Here is a 23,151-nt window from a genome sequence, read left to right on the forward strand (position 1 = left end):
TCATCTATACTGCCACAGGAAGACATTTTCAAGAAGACACATCATCCAGTCTCGTGCCTGTCCAGTGCAAAATCGGGTGACATGAGAAGACTTCAGAAGAAAAAGGAAGGAGATGGTGGCGCTCACTGTCCCCTTCGTGCTGGAAAGAAGAAGGAAGTTGGGACAGCTTGGGACCTACTGGATTTGGATTGCGGAGAGATCATAGACTTAAAAAAGTAAAGGTAAGTGTTCTACTTTAAGTGGCTACAGAAAAATATAAAAAACAATTTTACTATAGGAATATTATAACATGATTGTTAGCCACTCCTTTCACACAAAAAGTTGCATATTTCACAAAGCTATATATAAAAGCTGATATAGCTTGCACAAAATAGTAGTGTGTAAAAAAACTGTTGTTTCCAAAAACTTATATTCATTTTTTGAACATAAAGCTGACATACTCGTGCTACTGTGTTAGAGCTACTCAGGGAAGATAAGATCCAGACATTCTGTCTTTGGGGATCTGGAATATTGAGATTTATCCTAGTATACCTGTTTAGTGAATGCAATCCAAAATGCATACCTGATAAATGAAGCCACTCATTCGAGGACTAGCAGACAGCATTAAAAGTGCACTTGGAAACAGCATGAAATACCTCTCTTCTTTTTCCTGTTAGAATAGAAAAGGGGAAAATTAAGTCTGGCAAAAAAAGAAGTCCTACACAATCTTTTTTTTTTTTTTTTTAAAGTAGCAAAACCAAATGCAGCTAAGATAAATTCAGAGCACTCTATTTAAAAAAAAAAACTTACTTTTTGTAATACGAAGTATCTGACTATCCACTGGGCTTTGTATGTACCCACCATTAGAGAAAGCAGTTTTGTGCCTTTTCTGATTATCATATATGATAGATCTTTTTCCCTGACCTATGTGTGTATGTTTAAAAAAAAGGACCCTATACCACGCACCACTCACAGCAAAGCCATACGTGACTTAGTAAAGTGGCAGAGAACAAATTTATTGCACTGCCTGCAAGCTGCAAGTGGAAAACATGAATATTCATGTGCAATATTTTATGCTACCTGGATAAAAAATAATAATTACAAAATATTCTTTAGTCCTAAACAAATGCTTTGTATTCTTTTAATGTATTACATATTATTTATAAGAAACTACACTTTAGATGTCTGAAAAACAGAAATATCAGTGTAATGTCCCCTGTGGTATATCATTTTAGGGGTCCAAAGGACAAATCTCGAAACGATAACTGATGTTTTTCAATTCAGGAATCAGAGCCCAGTCACACAGTATATGTTGCACTGTAGGACCAAGCAAGACACATAGATATCCCTATTGAGATGGCAGGTTGGTCTTGTGCAAGGCAAAGGATGAGGTCACATCCACACATCATATATTAAACACGTGAAGCAGATATCAATTGACTAAAGGTAAGTGAGAATAGTAGTTTAGTATCACCTACCTCATTTGCAGCACACTGTACTATAACTTGAGACATAAATACAACGTTTCCAAGAGTTTTAATATCTTCTCCTTCCCAACCTTGGATGGATTCTGAAAGTATCTGTAACTCCAGCTGCTTCCTCTTGCGCAGGTCCTGACATTGTGCCTAGAATACACATGCAGACAAATGCATCATTTATCAACTAGTATAAATGAAATGGTGATCACCACGATCTTATATTTACTATAACGGATCTGCTTTAGATATATTCCATGACCCAGAAGACATACTAAATAAATGCCCAAGGATTAAAAATGTAGTACCAGGAACCACAGTGGAGGAGCAACTCCAAAACCCAAGCTAGTGCTATTTTGTAATTCCTAATGTATTTGTAGATACATATACTATACCTTATGAAACAACCACAAACTAAGATGATACTTTGATTACATTTTTGGTTTAGTCATCTTAATAATAATATATAATAATAATAATAATAATAGCTACACAGGTCTCCAGATTTCTAAAGTCTGGCAAGACTTCCGAGGTTGAAATGGCACAGTCAAGGCAGTAAATACTGACAATTATATGTAGCTACTCCATCATTTACACAGAAGACATCAGTGGCATCAAGAACACCTATGTAAAAACTAGATATTAATTACGGAGAGTGTTTCTTTTAATGCTATCATACTGTAAAGTACCACTTTAGGTGGCTATTAAGGGGATAATTGTATTCTCAGAAAAAAAGACATGTTGATCACAAATGGTAATTGCTGGAGGAAATGCACTAGAACACTAGGCAATGAGGGCTAATTTTCAAAAGATAATGGCTTTAAATCATCAATCACTATATGTCATGCTCTCTAGAAATCATCACTACCCCTGGCAATGCTACTGAATGTAGGACATTTCATGTATATCTCCAGTAAGACAATTATACCAACTTTATTACAAGCATATGAACCCATTACTCAATAAGTAAGCCTATTTAATAAGTTGCTTGAAGTCTTTCAAAAATCATACCTTTGGATGGTTTATTTATTAGGCAGCACTGTGGATCACAGGTTAGATCACAGGTGCGAATCAGGACACTTTGTATATGGAGTTTGCATGGGTTTCCTCTGGGTACTCCGGTTTCCTTCCACATTCCAAAAACATGCAGTTAGGTTAATTGGCTTCCCCCAAAATTCACCTTAGACTATGCTAATTACATATAATTGTGGTAGGGACATTGTATTGTGAATGCCTTTGAGGGACAGTAATTGTTTTATTATCCATGCCTACTGTAGGGTACAAAATCTGCTGAAGAATCGTTAGATTATGGGTAAAACAAAAATATATGGATTACTAAATAAAGATTGCAGATTTTCCACATTGCATGGTTGCCACATCTAAATGTTGTGTTGTATGGGTTTTCTCTGTCAATTTAACTCATCTTTATACCTGTCAGTTGGCTTCTTTCTGCTAACTTTTGTCCTAAGCAGTGATACAATGGAAAAGAAGGGCAGGAGAAGATAGAGGGAGTGTCACAGTCCCTTCCGTGACTGAAGTTAGAAGATCTGTGAGACAAGCTGCATGTGAGCTTATCTGACAGTCTCTTTTTACTTGTGTCTGTGTTGTTGTTTGTAATGACCACTCCCCTTGTATCAGCTGCAGCTGGTGGTCATTACTGCTCCTCCATTTAGTCTGGCCTCACACTTCATGAGATGCGGTTGATATTCACTGCTTGGATGTGAAGAGTTGGTGTGTTGTCCTATCCAGAGTTCCTGCTTCTTTATCTGCTATTAAGACAAGTTGAATTCCTTTTGGTGTTTTGTTTTTTTTTTGGTTTCGTTGTTCTTTTGTTGTTTACTAGGCCTCAGGGAGACACTGGTTTGTTCATAAGGGAAGGAACCAGTAGTCTCAAGCCAGTCACTACTCCTAGGGCTATGCAGGGCCATTAGGGCCTAGGTTCCTGTGTATGAGTATTCCCACCATCAGGGGATATTCATACTATTAGGAGATAGGGCTAGGTTAGGGTGTCTGCAAGTGGTGACCATTCCCCTTCCCTAGCCATTGGAGGCCTAGTCCTGAGTATAAACTTTCTGTTTCCCTCCCCTCCCTGTTATTCGTGACAGGGAGCTCCACAAAGAAAATATGATCTATGCAAATAAATGTGTGCCATAAAGCGTGGGCAGCATGGTTGGTTCAGATTTTAACACTCTGGCCCTTGTGGTACTAGGTTCGAAGGTGTTGGCATGAGTTTTCTCTCACATTCCAAAAACATGCAGTTAGGGTTATTGGCTTCCCCCCAAAATTGACCTTACACAGTATTAAAGACATATGACTGTGGTAGGGACATTTGATTGCGAGCTCCTGTAATACTGTATAATAATAAAAATAATATTAATGATAATAATAATAAAGGCAAGTGAATGGAGTACAAGTAGCAGTCAAATGCTTCAGGCTCAGGTAGCATGCTGCTCATTCATTGTACCCTGAGTAATAATCTTTTTCCAGTGGCAGATCAAATCTTAATGAGTAATGCAAATATATCATGCTTGATTACTGGTACTAATTCATTTTGTTTTGCCTATAGAAAAACCTACACCAACAACACTTCCAACAGAAAGGGGAAGATCTTGAAAATGCAACCGTTTGTTGCTAAACTGCTTATGTTCAGCATCACATTTTCCAGTGTTTTGTGTTCTGAGAAATAATCATTCCTCCGAATGTGATCATAGGCGGCAACCGAAGAGCTGCTGTGGTTTCTTTGTAACACTAGAAAACCCAACCTCAGGGGGAAATTGAAGCTTTTAGAAAGAAGGGGCAACCCCATTCAGTGCCAGTCTGGCTGTTAAATGAATACATCCAACGTGAATATAGTTTATTTTAAGAATTCAAGAAATGCCTCTTGTTTCACTAAAAAAAAGAGGGGGATAAATGAAAGTTTTTTTTTCAGTTTTATGTGCATGCAGACTGCAGTCTTTAAACACTCAATCACCCAAAGTTAGATTGAACTATGGTATACACATATAAAAGCTTCACTAAAATAATTGCAAGGGTTAGCACTTCTTTAAATAGCACTAGCATCTAGTTATCATACATTTTTGGGTATAATGAGGTGTCTATATTGAAAAGAGCAGTCAAATGTTGGGACAATTTTGATGGAGAAGTAAAAAATGCAGATTTATGCATTAAATAAATAAAAAATGCAGATAAAATACTCCCTACATCTTGGTGAATTGACGATATTCCAATGAAAGTCTAGTTATGTTCTGCTGTGCCTGGGCTTACGTTACCTAAAATTTATTGTAGAGTATCTATGAAAGCTACGCTATACGTGCCGATAACTGGAGTGATTTCTTAACAATTGCTTAGAAGGTTTATGTCGGACACTTCAGAAAAGATGCAATTTATGTTTAAAAAAGCAACAAATGACACGGTTCAGAGATCAAAAAGCTTCTTTCTGCTTGTACTTTTAAACAGTATTTCTGAATGAAGTGAAATTCCTTTTATAAATTATTTGGTACATTTTTATTTGATATTAGAACATTACTTAGTAAAATACTCTTCAAGTTTACATCGAAAAAATAGTAATATAAAAGAAACTTTGGATTACAAATTTGTAATTGTTTACATTTTACTTAATTGCTTGAATATTATTACGCTTTATTGTCCCAAGAACTGTATAAAATGGGTATGTCAGAACTGTTACATATGCATACATATTGTGTGTTTAAGGATAAGTCCACTCAACGCTTATATGCATTTGTAGGTGGAAAATGTGTAGAATAGACCACCGTCATAAAATATTAGTCAGACCATAGCTGAAATATCCCCTTTTCAGGAATTTCAAATGTGTACTACAAAACCATCAACTATGCTTGATGTTTGTAAAAGATTTTATTAAGGTCTGGATTTAAAAGATACCCAAGGCTGAATATAGGAAGCCAGAAACTTTATTATGCAATACTAACATAATTATATACCACAACACCTTAATAAATAAAAAAAAAGGTTTCTGTAAAGACACTAAAAAAGCAAACAAAAATCAATCTCATAAATCTACAGATGTTACATCTTTCCACAATGACTTAACCTTCAGAAGCATACATAAAAGTACTTTGATTTTAAGGGTTAATCGTACATTGAAGTCTTAGGGTATGGGGTAGAGGAAGGAAACTCCTCCCACACAAGTTGCATATGTAACTAGAAACATAGTAGAACGTCATGCACAATGCAACTTCCATGCTGGATTATCTATTTTCCAGCCCGCAATGTATATGAGTATATATAAAAATATACCAAATAAATCAACCAGTAATGTCAGCTCCATTATCGAATGAGTCAAACAGCCCAAGATTATTTTCTACAGTTGGTGATTTTTTTTAAGTCACGTGAGTTTTGTTCCATTTCACCATTCTAGAAGCCAACTATTACACAACAGCTAAAATCAACTGATTTGGTTTAAAATTATACAAAAAAAGAAAACCAAAGACTTATAATATTGGCTGTACAGTTAATAAAAACTAAGTAATGAAGAGGTGTACAATTGGGTCCTTTAGGTTTGAAAGAACTTGGCAATGGGGTGGAGAGCCACTCTTCTCATGGCTTCAGATATAAGCTATGTTGGGTTGAAAACCATGAGTAGATCATAAATCAATAGGAAGTTGGTCAATTACACATAGTGTTCCTTATATAGCCACCTGCACCCCATTCAGACCTGTGATGACCCTGTTTATAACATGGGGGAACCCATGAAAAAACTTTCAGTTCTTCATGGAACCCCTTATGTCCAAAGCTGGTTTGGTGGCCATTGGAAAGAATTCTTCGTACATTAGTGCAAAAGGGAAGAATGTCACCCTTATGGAAGATCATAGTGTCAATTAAACTGACCTGGGAGTCACAAATTGCTCATTGCTGAAAGAACCCCTAACAACCTCTGGAGGAACCCGGGTTGAGAAACACTGTTCTAAATGGGTACTATCTTTACACATTCTACATCCAGAGTTCACCTACATTTAAAACATAAAAAATGTTTAAAACATAATGTTAACTATCTGGATTCTCAATAAAAACCATTCATGAAAAGCATAATGACGGTTCAGTCAAAGTAGTTATGGTGAAGGCCTAAAATAAAACCAAAAATCCCTCCAATAAAATTACAAAACTTTCTTAACGTTACTATTCAAAAGTATTCAAAAGGTATTCAAGTACATCCAACCAAGCAACCTACCACAAGAGTCTTGAAGGATCCTGTGACTCTGAGTACTTCTTTATGATCTGGATGAGCTTCCTAAAAAGGAAAGCAATATTATAATGTTATCAAATTGTTTCAAAATGTTAAAAAATGAAACACATTTGTAATGTCGTAGAACCAATACTCAGTTACTATGATAAACAACATTTGCCTTTGAGTGACTTACTTGGGGTATGTCCAGCAGCATCATTGTGTAAATGTTGTGTGAATAGGAGTTGCCTTGTAGGTCTTTTTTTATTCTATTTAGAATTCTGTATTGTATTGAATAACTTTTCTTACTTATATTAATGATTCTAAAGATCAAATCTCTTTTTCCTTTTGGCATATTTCTTATCTCTGCTCCCAGCCACCTTGAATTTTGAGTGCTTGCATTTTTTCATTTGCATTCTACTAAATATAGGCTAACTCTCTTGTTACAACTAGTGGTGGTGTTAGAATTCGGGTTGTCCCTATATTTGACCCGAATATGGCTGTTTGAATTCGGATAGACCTGACCCGAAAAACACGGTATTCGACGGTAAAAATTGCTGTTGCAGCGCTGTACTATGGGTTTTTGGATGGAGAAACTCTATCCAAGAACACATACAACTAGTAAAGGGCTGCAAGAGCAATTAGATTGCAAGAGCCCTTAAAAGACCCTAAAAAAACCCTGAATTCTTGCACCATTGACTTCAATGGTGTTCGAATTTGGCATTTGATCACCCGGACAATTTCTCACTATTCGATCAAATAGTTGTCTAAACGCATATTGAGATATTCAACCAACACTAGTTACAACATCTGCTTTTCAAAAACTCAAATTCAGGCATTAATTTGAGGATGAGCAGAAAGTGATTCTGAAAAGATTTTTAATTCACTTCTTGTCCCCGTGTCCCCCTGGGGGGGGGCCAGCGCCGCGGACAATGTCTCCCGTATTCATCACAGGCTCGGGGCGGTGGGCGGGTTGTCAGACCCTTGATGGGAGAGTTGGCAGGTTCTGCCATCATGACGTCACTCTGGAGGAAGTTTCTTCCCCTTTGAGTGACACACAGCTCCTTGCACATGTGTGGTCCGGAGCATGTGCATTTAGTGGTCCGCGAGCTCCAAAAGGTTGGGGACCACTGCTGTAGAATACCATGGAGTTTGAAGAAATTCCTGGGTTAAATAAGTTGCCCAGGTAGTTAAAAGTTGTTAAAGTTAAGTTGTCATTGTTTCTATTAAAAGATTTCCTGCTTCTTCTTCTTTGTTGTAATATGCTGCAACTTCAGCCCCTGGTCACCAGAAATACAGAGACTGAACCTCTCCATTGGAGAAGGAACAGGTAACTAACCACTCTAATCTAAATTCATAAAATCTGGCTTTAGATGAACAGCAACAATATAAACCACAAATGACAGTCTTAGCTTGGGTGACCCTTCGGAAAAACTAATTTACAATATTCAAAGCATGTAATATAGTGGCAGTCTGGTATAGGAGGATTAGAAATACTTGTATAGTGTACAAATACACATATCATTTTATTCTGCCTTCCTGATGACATCTTATTTACAGACTTATTTTCTGCAAGAATGCCTTATTCGTAATGTTTCATCTGCTATACTAAGTTGTACCTACTCCATCTACTGGTATCTAAATACCAATTTTACACAGTGGCAATCAGGTTTCCAGGGGTAGAACCCTTCATTAGCGGATGTGTGTCAAGCCCACACTGCACTGCAGAGATAGAGAAAGCTTAAAAAGGCGTCACACTAATGTGTTTATTACTATGCAAATTATCTAGGGAACTTTGCATAAAATGACAGATAAAAAAGTGGCAGACCGGCCAGGTTTCTACAAACAGTTAATTTATGATTTAATTATGTGATAGAGAATTTTGGGAACAAACTATTCTTCCATTGAATAAATAGCAGAAAACCTAAAAGTGCACAAATGATTTCAAGTGCTTTTGCACATGTATACCTGTGAAACTTTTACATACAACTTGGAGATATGCAAGCAAAGTGTTACATCGTGCCAGGGTTTTATTGAAGTAGGAAAACAAAAATACACTCCAGATTTATCATTCTTGTTACCAATTAGGTTGGGACAGTGAAAAAACTACTATCAATAGGAAAGCAGGCAGCAGTGGGACCAAGACAGAAATTCTAAGATTTTTATACTCTACTTTTTTAACAGGACATAAGAAGAAATCTCCCCAACATTGGTGATGATTTTCATTTATCTATGCCAGGTAGGCTAGTAGGAGGTCGGATCATAGGATCTATTGAGAAAGAACTGGACTTATTCTATAACGCTGAAACATTCCAAAACAAGTCCAGTTTAATGTGAATATTATTATCTTCTCAACAATAATATAGATAATGATAAGAACAAAATTTAACATTTTGGCTGGAGTTCTACTTTTAATTCTCTTTGTACCCTAACACATTCTTACATCAACTGCCATTTTCCATTGCAGGTTTGAATCTAAGTGGCCTGAAAACATCAGAAAAGGCTAACTTTGGCACAGTGGTTCCAATTCCCACCTAAAAAACTGCAGTGGCATCCTAGATATTTATTACCTTGTATGCCACATTTTAGAATTCTTCATTTGGTTCCTGACCTTTGCGGCTTTTGCATTGCCTTACAATGTTGGGAATTAAAAAAAAAATCTGCTCAATACTGTTTAAAAAAAGAAATGGCGCCGAGTAGGGAGAACCAAAATCCCCAAAAATACTAAAATGTGCCATGGATCACAACCTTACACCGATGCTTTTTTTTATCATTCACGAATACTTTTTGTAAGTAAATAGGAAGTGGCAACTTGTGTGCAATTAGTAAATAAATATATTTAAAATACATTAAACCCTTATTCTTACATGATTATAGGTGTATTTGTTTTGTACTTTTTCCTACTTAATGCAGTAATACAATGCAAATCCTTGCCTGCATAGAGGAGTTTTCTTTATTAAAGATTAGTCACGGATTTTCTCCCTTCTTGTGAAAGGGGACTGGTCTTGTATCCCCCCCAATGTCGATTTTCTGTAGTGGATTAGCCTCCTGAATCCCCCACACTGCACAGGCTATGAGCAGCTCAGTAACGATATCACTGATACAGTTAAAAGGTAATGACTAGATTTGCAAATACATCTGTTACATACAAAGTTGATTTATATAAGCTTACTAAGCAATATATTCAAATTGAAATATTGTGAAATTCCAGTTTGAAAGTATTGGGATTTAAATATTTTTTAAATATTTAATACATTTGTAACTTAAGTGAGAGTAACACAGAAGAACATACAATACCCAGGCACAGTATGTCACATGTATTAGAAGCACGCAGGTACACAGACCACTGCCTATCTGATTGCATTAAAAGTGAAGCACAGTAGTCTTGAGGGTCCACTGTATTTTCAGATTATTGCTTTCCAAGCTGCTAATGCACAGCACAGTACAATAGATGGGCTTACCCTGTCCTTTCCCAGGTACTCACCCGGGGAGTGTGCAGTACAGGGCCTTGTACTCTGCTGTACATTACAAGTCGATATAGCAGCTACATAAATGGGCTAATGGGATAGCTTCAGAGAGCAGAAGAGTTCAAGGACTGATACTTTGACTTCATTATTTATTTATCCCATAAAACTATATATAGATATTATGTGTGCTGCAATACCATCGTTTTGTGTTTATAAGGGGAAACCAAACTTTTTACACATTTTTTTAAGTCTGTGCTTCTTTCTATACCTGTCAAACGATTCCAAAAGAAATCTGTGCGTTGCTTTTTAAAGAGATCACAGCAAACTTTTTCCTGAAGACCAGGATCTGGAGGGTGCTGTACATGGCTTCATGAAAACAGTAAGCTGTGCCAACACCCACGAGTATGCCTGACCCTCCATAATTGGACTGAAATCCTATTCAAAAAAAGGGATGGGCAGGGGACAGTAGGGCTGGGGAGGAAAAAGCTACATGATGGTTTATGTCCTCCCACCAGGAAATGAAGTGGGATCTATCTGACTTGCTAATACTTCTAATGCACACTGGGCTTGATTTAATAAAGCTCTCCAAGGCTGGAGAGGATACACTTTCATCAGTGAAGCTGGGTGATCCAGCAAACCTGAAACGGATCTGGTCCAGGATTGAAAACATTTGCTAACAAATATCTAATGACTTTTAGGAAATCTATTCCAGGTTTGTTGGATCACCCAGCTTCACTGATGAAAGTGTATTCTCTCCAGCCTTGGAGAACTTTAATAAATCAGGCCCATTGTTATACGCTGCCTTTGTGTATAGAAAACATATTAACAGCTGTTAGTGATTTAACAGCTAACAGTATAGCATCTCACAACATTAAAGGGTGTCTCTCTTTGAGATACCCTTTAATATTGTGAGATGCTATACTGTTAGCTGGTAAATCATTTGATATACTATGGTCCGAATGGTCCAATCTATAAGCAATATTTATTTTCAGATTGTGCCGTCTTGGAAGTTAAGACAAATGGCATAATCTTTTATTGGTGTTGTAATATTTTCTAATAAAAAGTTTTTGTTACTTGATTTATATATATGTGCCAAATAAGTCTTATATGATCACCTAGTATGCAATCTATGCACAAACTACGCTTGCTTTGAAGGCAACAAAAAACAATCTATATCCATTTCTGCATCAACTATGATTAAAGTTTAAACAGCTTCTATTATGACTTCTCCAACTCCCCCTTTATCAACATGCCAAAGAAAATGTGCCTGCCGGCAGCCAACCTGCAATCGCTGAACAAATATCTCTCTGGACTTCTTTGCATGATATTTCCTGTAGCAAATCTTATGTAGAGATTGTCTTTAATATTTTCCTAATTTCTAATTTACTAGGAGCTAATAAATATACTTAAGAAGTCAAATGAATGTGACCACAAAGGTTTCAGGCCACTGACAAAAACAAAACAGACTCGGATACCCCCAAGGTATATTGAAATATATTTAAGGACCAGGGAACCCCTACTGAAAACAATTCATTGGGGGTTTGCAGGAATACCTTGTGCTTTACATAGTGGTTAGTGGAAAGAATACCTCCTTACAAACAGCTAAAATGGTGTCATGCCACTGATTCCTTAATGTGATTTGGGCTCCAAACCTACGCAGACATCATCAAACAGGAGGTCAATCAGCCACAGCTCAGGGAAACTGAGCAACCCTCCTATTGTGTCCTACTTCCACCACCTCTTACATTGTAAGGAATTTCCCGAAGGATCTTTTTCTCTTCTTGTGCCATGGTTTGTTTCTGTCTTGTAATTTGTCACCCCTATTTAAAGTGTAGTGCTCCATAATATCTTGGTGCTTTATAAATGAAGTTAATTAACGATAACAATAATGCAATCTTTGGCGGAACCCTAGGGTCCTAGTGATCTTTCAAAAGGCATCGCACTATTTGAAAATGCCAACAGAGTAAATTGAGATCTGTACAGTCATAATTGTTTTTAAAATGTTTCATTGCTCTCCAATGTCAGTAAAGTGATAATCTGCTGTTCTTGAACTTTAATTTCCCTGTAACTTTAACAGACCCTTAAGAATGTATCCAGTTAGTCTACATTAATCTGCATCTAACATAATGTATAGATATTAAATAGAGCTCATCAATCAACAGATGACCTCTATTTAATATCTATACATTATGTTAGACAAAGGATATTACTGCCAGGACATGCTGAGCAGATCAACAAATTTAGAAGAAAACTTCACTCACCTCCATGTGTCTTTCCAGTTCCTGAAGGAGAGTGACATATTTTTCCAGTCTCATGAAGGGTTTGCTGAGGCTTGTGGTCAGCAGCAGAATTCCTGGGCTGGCGGCTCCCTGAGCCTCCATAAACTTCTCCAGTTCATCACTATAAAAAGAACAAGGCAATTCTCAGTTGAAATAAAAAGCATGCAAATATACTGTATATAAAACAATTCAGATATTCAGTTTCTAGATATCATTTATTAATAAGCAGGTGAATAAAAAGCTCACATTTTTTTGAAACACGGGGTGATATACAAATAGAATTAGGAGAAGATTACCTTCTTTTACTTGTCCTGGTGGCCATTGTAAGGGGAAATCCAAAATCTGTCCCCAGAACAGACAGTGAATAAAAAAACTGGACATCTGTTTTGGTGACAACAGTGAGATCTTCAAAGAGACTTCCTCTCACTTCTATATTATGGATGAAATAACCCCAATGGGACGAAGATATAAAATAAAGGGATAAGGGGCCTTCTATACTCTGCTCAAAATGACACGTGGCAGTTTATTCTAAGAACAGATTGCCACCTAATGCCCACTGCTGATATCCAAGATCTGCTGCCGCTTTGCCATTATGGAACTACATCTCAGAATTATTATTATTATTATTATTATTAAACAGGATTTATATAGCGCCAACATATTACGCAGCGCTGTACATTAAATAGAGATTGCAAATGACAGACTAATATAGACAGTGATACAGGAGGAGAGGACCCTGCCCGGAAGAGCTTACAATCTAGTAGGTGGGGATGTTATAACTCATTAACATGTTAAGTTTTTAACAACCCTCCAATGAAGACGTTAAATAAAGTCAGATGAAAATGTCCGAACACCCAAAAGTAATATTTAGCTTTTGAAAGAATAATTTAGTATTTAACCACCTTTAGTACAAGATTTTCTGTACAGCATTTTTCTTTCATATAATGCACAATGTATGCATCCATGTACATGAGGAAATGAAATCCATGATGCATGCATAAAAGTCTCAATTATAAAGTCCTATAGCTATAATCAGCAGATGGGTGACTAGCTTATTAGACTCCAAATATAGCTGAATCACTTTGAGGAGTGCTAACTCCATTAAAAGTCAGATGACTTTATATCTTGGAGGAGTTAGACAGATTCTTTTCCTGAATTCATATTTGAATAACTTTGAATAACAGAATAGGAACACAAAGTAACAGCTTCATGCCAAATAAAATAAAAAAACAAATATATATATATATATATATATATATATATATACACATCCAAATGCATTAAGTCTTTAGTGAGTATTTCATTTGTGACAGGTTCACTTTAGGCCCACTTGCCTGTGCTGAGTGAGGACATTCACAGCTGAGGGATGATTCGCACAGTACGTCAAGTATAAACACTTAAATTGATTAAAAAGAGACAGAAAACAGCCTCCAACTTTCTGGTGATTTTCCGGCAACCTGCAACCATAAAACAAACGTTTATTACCACAAGAGGAAGAATGAGAGTAACATAATTATATATATAATATAATAATATATATATATATTAAATCCCCAGTCAATACACAGTTGATTCTTTAATATTGTTGTTTTGTAATTGATCACTTTATTTTCAATCCCTCAATTTATGATGATCAGAGTATGTGGGCATGATCCGAAATTTATTCAAAGTGGCAGATTTCTGGAGTTGCATATACCAGAGGGTGCAATTTTTGAATTGTGTCCCATGGGGTCTGGATGGTATTTGATTCCATACAAATAATGATTTTCAGTTACTAGCTCTTTTTGTTAGTAACTTGCTTGAGAAGTACCTATTTTATATACATACAAGTGGATTCCTAGCATGTTTACACATATGCTCCTGGTGAGGCATTTATCAAAATAGTGCAATCTTTTTGGGAATATTTTAATTGTGATCATTTGGTATATATTTTATAATAATAAGTATATACATGTAAATGTACTTATGTGGAAAAGGCTGTTGATTGTCATTGTTGCAAATGTTCTTCGATTGTAAGCTCCTCTGGGCAGGGTCCTCTCCTCCTGTGTCACTGTCTGTCATTTGCAACCCCTATTTAATGTACAGCGGTGTGTTATATGTTGGTGCTATAAAAAATCTGTTTATTATTAATATAATAATGAAGATACATATATTAAATTATTAGCAGTGGTACATCAATCTTCTTTATTAACTACCTGTTATATAAACACAGTATGTACCATATGACTTGACTATTAGTCCAATCGGAACATTTTGAGAAAATCCAGAACATACCGTACATTCCTGAGTATTCACCATTCCAAGACGTTCAAAATGCAGAGGATACATCATCCTGCCAACAAGATCCTACATAATTCTGTGTAGCCCAAATAGAACAAGAAGATGCTGCAGCACAGTGCAGGACCATGCGTTCACAATATTTGGGCTGCTCATTATTCTCTGAGATTTTGCTGGAAGGACTGTGAGACCATACTTGCTTAGATACTGCTGGAGGATCCTGGGGAATGGTGAGTATACTAACTTTTGCACCCATAGTTTTTAACTTTTTTTTAACCTTCCATACAATACTTTAGGAAAACTAAAGCAGAGGGTTACAATGAATAAGCGAACCTTGTTACTGAGGTGGAATTTCCCCTTAAATAAAATGTTCTTGTACAAAATATGAATCTGAATCTTTTAAAGAGTAGGACAAGAAGCTGATAAATATAACTAATGGGCTTTTAAATACTTTTCATTGAATAGGAGAGCAGCTTTCAGATGACACAACAATGTACTTCTCTTCCATTACCTTGCTGGCTGAATACATAAGGTGTGTATGGAAAGATGATTTCCAAGATGAACTTGCTGGCAGCAAGGATGTTAAGTGAGTATTTTGTACTTGTTCTGCTAATAGAATTTTTTTTAAATAGTGTTTTTATTTCAAACAAGGACATTTCACGGATAAGGGGGCCTGTATTATGATGCAATAAAATGCAATGAAAAAGTTGGTAATAGAAGTCACACAATTTATATGTCAACCATTCATGTCTTGTGAGCTTCTAAAAAGAACAAAATAGTGACATCTGGTGGTTGAAAACAAAAACTGCTTCAATGGATTCTGAACACAACAATTAGGGCCCTTTCATATTTGTGGTGGAAAACAACATTGTGGATGCTCCTGGCATAGAAAACTGTGGCTGCAGTGAGGTTTCTCCTCCAGAGGAGAAAAAAACAAATGTGTGGCCAGAAGCAACGTGGTAATGTCTGGAACCACGCCATGATCCATCAAAGCTGCCTACACATAATAGTTCCGGGCTGCTCCCATTCACTTGGATAGGAGTGGTTGGGACCACAGCTGAGCCTGCAGTAGCAAACTGCTCTTAACAACGGGTGTGAAATGGCCCTAAAGTCCCATGCCCAGACTATGCATAATAAATGATTTTCATATCCTTGCACTCAATGCAGTTATTCCTTCCTAGTCCACATGGGTGTTTTCCCCAGCGTTTAACCTAAGGCTTTAAAAGCCCATGTTTGAAATTCCTATGCATTCCAATGGGCTAATCTACACCAGGACGTTTCCTTGAGGCACGTTTATGAGCGGTATAGAGAACGTTCCTTGCAACGTTTTAAAAATTTAAACGCAGGGTAAACACAAGGAAAATGCTCCTATCGAATTTAATGGAGGCATTTACAAGCGTTTTTAGGCTTTTTTTGAAAGCTTCCATTGAAAACAATGGGGGCTTTATAAGTGTTTTAAGCAGGACTTTGCAATCTGGAACCCCCTTTATTAAGGAGACTCCCAGATCTCCGCCACCTCACCCTAGGGAATGAGTACAGGGGTACACAAAACCCCTTACTCATTCCCTGAATGGGCTAAAGTATGTGTAAAAATAAGAGGAGGCTATAAAGTATTGTAGTAGTAGTATATGTTAAAGTATTTTGTTAATTGTGTGTGTTTTGTGTAACCTAAACTTTTTTTTTTTTACAGGTTATCCCACAATGACAGGATGATTCCCATGGCTGCATTCATGATATGAGCACAGCCGTGGGACTGCTGACAGTGTGGGATCCCTGGCCACTAGAGGGAAAATGAGGACAAGTCTCCCCATTCACCTCTAGTGCTTTGTGATTGGCTGCAGAAAGGGTTTTCCTTTTCTCAGCCATTCAGCACTAGACTTGAATGGAGAGACTTATCCCCATTCAGCTCTAGTGCTGAATGGCTGAGGAAAGGTAAACACTGATGACGCTTGAGCCATTATCAGGATTTCTCTTTCCTTAGTCAATCATGGAGAGGAGCAATTAGCGGAGCTCTTCTGATTGCTCCCGCAGCCCTTGCGGAACTCAGGCATGTGTTTTTGGATACAGAACACATGTCACAGTTCCTCTAGGGCTGCAGGAACACATCAAGAAAACAAAGCTGTCAAGCGGAGCTCTCCCTATTGCATCAGGGTTTCCCTTTTCTCAACCAATCAGCACTAGACTTGAATGGGGAGACTTGGCTGAGGAAAGGGAAACCCTGATAACAGCTCAAGCATTATCAGGGATTCCCTTTCCTCAGCCAATCACGGAGCACTAGAGGTGAATGAGGAGACTTGTCCTCATTTGCTCCTAGAACATGGGGATGCCACACTGTCAGGAGTCCCACAGCTGTGCTCATGACATGAATGCAGCCGTGGGAATCATCATTTCATTGTGCAAAAAAAAAAAAGTTACGCAAAACAGACAGATTCAATAAAATACTTTAACAATAAAGCCTCGTTCTATTTTTTATTTTTTATATTTTTAACCCTTTCAGGGAATGATTAAGGGTTTTTTTGTAGCCCTGTACTCATTTTCTGAAAGGGTTATTTTTTATAAACGCTTACGTAAAATAGCGTCAAAACGCAGTACAACATGTCAGTGGCGTTTATAAGAATTTTTTTAGCGTTTTAAAGACAAGCTTTAAAATTCTTGTAAAAGTGCATAAAAAAGAACATTAACGTGGTAGGAACGTTTTACATGCCTTTTTAAAAATGACCGTGTAGACCGAGCCTAAGGAGCACAAAGATCATAACAAACACTCTAGAGCCAGGTTTTACGTTGTCATTTAGTTTCTAACAGCTTAAAATTCCTGCTGGATGTTCACATTAGAGGCCTTGCCAAGATTCTTTTGCAACAGAAACTTGTAAGGAAGGAGCTAAGCTCAATATATCAATATCTGTGTGATATAACTTGAATTATTCTTCAAAATCTTTTAAATAGAGATGATTGTATTAAAGAACTTTTAGTTTCTGATCAGAATATGTAAATCCTTTTTCTGATGGAAATAGTGTTTTCATGTCAGCCTTCATATATGACATACCCATAGTATATAGATAGCAAAGAGATCACAATAAAATATGTTGGGACTGCCATTGCTCAGATTTCCTGAAAATGCTGGTTGCCTGGCTGTCATGCTTAACTTTTTGTATTATCTTAGCCACTGAAATGGCTTCATTCTAAATTTCATAGTTAGTATGCTTTTTCCAGATAATTAATTTGGATTTGAATGAGGCAACTAGCAATCTTGAAAAGAATGTCAGAAGTGATGGCCTACATTATTTCCTATGACAGGTTCACTTCGTCCATACTAGCCTCAGGGTCGATTCTAAGACATACTGGTTTAGAAAATAGCAGCAATAAAAGTCATTTTATGTCTGTATACTGATATCAGCCAGTTTAGGTATAATTACAGTCTGCATTATTGTTTGTGGATGTTGTTAGGTTGGATTCTCAAGAGATGAGTCTGCCATCAATAATTCCCATCATCAGTGTTTTGCAAATGATTTGTGTCTGGAGTTACGGGGGAAGTGTGCAAATCACATTGCCAATTTTGGTAAATCGATATTTTAAACTGCACACATGCAATAGACAGAATGAAGGACCACTGGGTAGTTAAGCTACTATATAGATGATTTTTACATGTAATCGAACTTACGATAAAGTGTCAGGAAACAAAACCCAATCGTAAAATCTTCTCTAACATCTTACTTTGCACATTCTTCAAGCGTCTGACAAAGCGTCTGCTGAAAAGTGTAGATCTCCTCAAAGTTTCCCAGCAACAATGTGATATCGGCAGCACTTAACCTGAAAAAACAAAAAGCAAAATGACACCTTAAGGCGTTTTTACACTAAGACTGAAGTATGCCTGGTTCCTGCTTGCTGCACACTACCCATGGGATCAAAATATATTAAAAAGACAGTAAAACTTCCCCATTATCATTTCTCATGTCATGGATAGAGCAAGTTAAGATTGATGCCTTGGTCAGGTGTTTAAAGCTTTCTGTTTACTTGTTAGGAACTTTCATCTTATTTATTGTCAGGATTTGATTAGGTAAATCTCTGCAATGTAGATACAGACAAAACAAAACTTTTTAGCACAGTGAGGTGGGGTTAAAAAAAAAAAAACATATAGAAAAATATCTGTGACCTTTGTTGGGGTTATTAAACTTCTTAACAATAGTAGTACAAACCGTCAAAAAAAGTTTGTTTTAGCACGTCAAGAACTGGAAATCTGGGGAAAGGGACCCCAGGACCCTAGGAAGGGATGAAAAGTAGGGGAAGTGGTGATAGGAGGCTTACCCGAAAGGTTGTAGAGGGCTGAAAGGTGTTAAGGGGAAAAATAGTACCTAAAAACCGAACATTTATTTTGATGTTTTGACTTTTCTGACAACCACAACCCCCAGTTCATTAACTGGTGTCACAGAGACATAAAGCAAGAACATTTCTCCAAAAGGGTCAAAATATACCTTTCCCCTGCTTCATCTAAATATAAAATATTTTGCTCTAAATCCAGCTTTCATCAAAAAATATATAATAGTTTAATAGCATGGGACGTCCATTGCTGATCTAGAATTTCCAGTTGCCTGGCTTTTCTGCTGACCCGCGCTCTCTATCATGCTTTTTGATTCTTTGATCCAAAAGTTTTCTTATGAAGAACGTCAAAAAAAAAAAAAAAGGTCTAATTTAGAGACTAAAAGCATTAAAACAGAAGGGTCACTATAAACAATAGGCGAGGAATTAGAAATCTCATGACAAATCTGAATGAATGTTTCATTTTTTAAAAAGTTTAAGTTAACTTACTTGTCATATGATTGAAGAGGTCTGAGGTAAGTTGATATAAGTAACTGTAGTTCTTTAGCAAAGCTTCGCTCTGTTTCCAGAATATTCTGTAATACCTTTCATTAAAAAAAAAAAAAAATATTTTATTATAAAACGTACAAAGGCAAAGCTGAGCTATAAATGTCTAGCAAATATTACCTAAACCCAAAAAAGCACAGCTGCAAAAGTGGATAACAAAGCATACAAACAGTAATATTGCTTTGAAAGCCTAAATGAATGGAATCACAACATTATAACTTATCTATAAACATTCAGACAAATTACCAGTAAAAGCTTTCATTTTTTTATCTTATGTTAACAAACATTAATAAACACGACTACCTTTTGCATGCAGTTGGGAAACCCAGATCCCATGTGCACACTATTTAAATCATTCCTGCAAATATTTTATTATATAGCACCTACTAACAAAAAAAAAAAAAAAGAGCCGATTCAATTCCAAAGGAAAGGCGTGTTTAAAAGTGTGATATAAGATTTTATGTAAGAATTTTTGTATTCTGCTGAGACAGATAATGATCTGAATATGTATCTATCTTACAATATCCCTTAACATACAAAAGCTGAGATTTCAAACACTCGGCTAACTTGTAGTAGATGGCTTATATCAAGCAGGCATTTCTCTGCTCTGTTTTGTTGCTAATAAATGGTATGTAAAGCGGATGTGGATGACTGACAACTGTCGAATTTGTTGTTTGGAGCAAAAAGGAGAACAGAAACCAACATCTTTACATGGATGTCACTACCTTTTGCATTCTTTCAATCTGAAATGTTTAGTTACTAGTTATGTGACCAGTTGGCACACTGTCACATACACAGGCACTACAAATCTCTACTACACCTCTTAAGATTGTAAGCTCTTCGGGCAGGGTCCTCTCCTCCTCCTGTGTCACTGTCTATATCTGTCTGTCATTTGCAACTCCTATTTAATGTACAGCACTGCGTAATATGTTGGCACTGTATAAATCCTGATTAATAATAATAAAAGCATGCTTGCAGATATCAATAGGTTAACATACAAAATATTCTTACAATGTAAGCTTGATATGGTAGGGACATCTTCACACCGTGTCAGGTTGGTCATATGCAGCCCCTATCGTTTACACTGAGCTACACTGAGCTTTATAAATAAGAGATAATAATGTTTCTGAGAAATGCGGAGCTTTAAATTTAGGTCATAACCTATGTGGTCCTGACACAGACAGTAAACGCTCCCATTCATCTCTATATGACAGGCAACCTCTAAAGTTTTACAGTCTTCAGACCTGCCCTTTAGAAGCCAGTCTGATGGCACGATCTGTCTACCCTGGATAAAAAACATTCTTAATGAGCAGCAGAAGACTCCACAAACCTGTAAGCTCAGCTGTGCCAGGTTTATGTAACTAGTGTGGAGAATACAGCGCTGTGTAATATGTTGGTGCTATATAAATCCTGTTTATTAATTAATAATAATAATAGGAGGAGAACATTGCCAGCACTGCCTTTTAAGGGCCAACAAAGAGTACATATTGATTCATGTATATTAAGTCACAAGTTTGTAGAATATGCAAGGTATTTGAAGGAATCTTTACTTTGGATCCTCCCAAATAGTAACCAGGGAGGCCTTGTGTTTTTAATTACATTTTCTTCGGTTCTACTTTTCCTAACAGTTGCATTGTTATTACTGGAGGCAAACAGAATAGACCTGGTGGTTAGAACCAAACAACATAATACATTTATGGTAACAGAAGTAGACTTTCTCAAATGTTTGCAGCCCATCAACATTTCATTTGTAATTGAAGACGGTGCAATGCTAAAACCTAACCAGAAAGTGCACTGCAGGCAAAAATAAAATCACAACCACCCACAAATACAGTTAGGTCCATAAATAACTTAGAACTTTTTTCTAATTTTAGTTCTTAACATTACCACAATTATTTTAAATGAAACAACTCAGAAGCAGTTGAACTGCAGACTTTCAGCTTTAATTCAGTGGGTTGAACAAAAAGATTGCCTAAAAACGTGAGGAACTAAAGCATCCCAGGAGTTTATTAAAGCGAAGAAGTGGAATATTCTTGAATGGCCAAGTCAGTCACCTGATCTGAACCCAATTGAGCATGCATTTCACTTGTTGAAGACTAAACTTCGGACAGAAAGGCCCACAAACAATCAGCAACTGAAAGCCGCTGCAGTAAAGGCCTGGCACAGCATTAAAAAGGAGGAAACCCAGCATCTGGTGATGTCCATGAGTTCAAGACTACAGGCTGTCATTGCCAGCAAAGGGTTTTCAACCAAAGTCTTAGAAATGAACATTTTATTTTTAGCTCTTTAATTTGTCCAATTACTTTTCAGCCTCTGAAATGAAGTGATTGTGTAAAAAAAGGCTTTAGTTCTTCACATTTTCATGGAATCTTTTTGTTCAGCTCACTGAATTAAAGCTGAAAGTCTGCAGTTCAACTTCAAGTTCAGATGTTTCATTTAAAATTAATTGTGGTAATGTACAGAACCAAAATCAGAAAGAAGTTGTCTCTGTGCAAATATTCATGGACCTAACTGCAAATCAGAGGTAATGGAAACTTAGGGCTCTTCCACATCTACAGCAGTCAGCATATTTTTCAAAATGTTGTGGAATCTTTCATTACAAACATATTTGTGGTAGAGAAATTATATCATATGATTTATCAAAACTAAAATTATTAACATATTGCTGTAATGTGTTCTCTACCAGCCGGACAGTTCCCATAACAGACAATAAGGACTATGGAAGGTGATTTTAAAGGCAAGCATCGAAAAATAAAATAAATTAGAAGAATGACATCTTAAAACATAAGCATAAAACTAGCAAATACCAGAAATTTGGATACTGCTAAAATATTATTCATTCCTGTCTAATAAGCATAATTACAGTTCAAAGTTGTATGGAATGTATTTGCTTACCACAGTGTAATAGTTTTTGGTTAGCTGTGTGCCCTCACTCCCTTTCAGTGCTTTTGGTGAAAGTGGTTTATCTGCAAGGAAAAATCATATTGTCACTAGGGCTAAGTACACCTATGCAATAATTGTTGTTGGAAAGGATCTTTCACAATCCTTTCCAACGACAAACAACTGCACAATACATAAACGAGTTTTGTACATACAGCAGTATTCTGCTCTATGGAGAGGGGAGGGGGAGAACGACGAAGCAGCACACCGCTGTGCTCTCTCCCCTTTCCTTTGTATTACAATGGCTCGTCGTCCATAACCTGTGAATCCACCAGGACGGTCATTCAAATGATGGATGACAAGCACCGTAGGATTCTCATCCAATTTCAGCCTGAGCCGATTATCGAATGAGAACCATTGCACATGTGTACCTAGCCTAAGAAAAAGACAACGGCTTTATAATTCTAAAAATTTTATGCATCACTTTCTCCCTATATATTTATATATATATATATATATATATATATATATATATATAATATAAATATATCTATATAATAAAAACACAAATACATATGTTACAGCAACAAGAGGTAAATGACAATTCATTCTTACAATATGTAATATAATGTCATTATAAAAAAAAAACATATATTGATAGTGGAGTGCTAGCTGCATGTTCTTCAAGGAATGTGAAATGAATAGTTGTATTTTCCTTGTGACCCTCACCTGGG

At 36.6% G+C, this 23,151-nt stretch overlaps 1 protein-coding gene across 1 annotated transcript in view; it reads right to left on the reverse strand.

The window, feature by feature from the left end:
* ARHGEF6 (Rac/Cdc42 guanine nucleotide exchange factor 6) overlaps window positions 1-23,151 on the reverse strand; it is a gene marked incomplete in the record, with an annotated part of 64,260 nt that overhangs the window by 21,641 nt on the left and 19,468 nt on the right. The window contains 8 exon segments of the mRNA XM_072431839.1: window positions 563-649; window positions 1,458-1,604; window positions 6,661-6,720; window positions 12,383-12,521; window positions 13,735-13,857; window positions 18,389-18,484; window positions 19,481-19,575; window positions 22,433-22,503. Coding sequence (XP_072287940.1) covers window positions 563-649; window positions 1,458-1,604; window positions 6,661-6,720; window positions 12,383-12,521; window positions 13,735-13,857; window positions 18,389-18,484; window positions 19,481-19,575; window positions 22,433-22,503 — 818 coding nt within the window.

This window comes from Pyxicephalus adspersus, chromosome Z (genome assembly GCF_032062135.1).
Source record: "Pyxicephalus adspersus chromosome Z, UCB_Pads_2.0, whole genome shotgun sequence".
In the NCBI taxonomy this organism is placed as follows: Eukaryota; Metazoa; Chordata; class Amphibia; order Anura; family Pyxicephalidae; genus Pyxicephalus; species Pyxicephalus adspersus.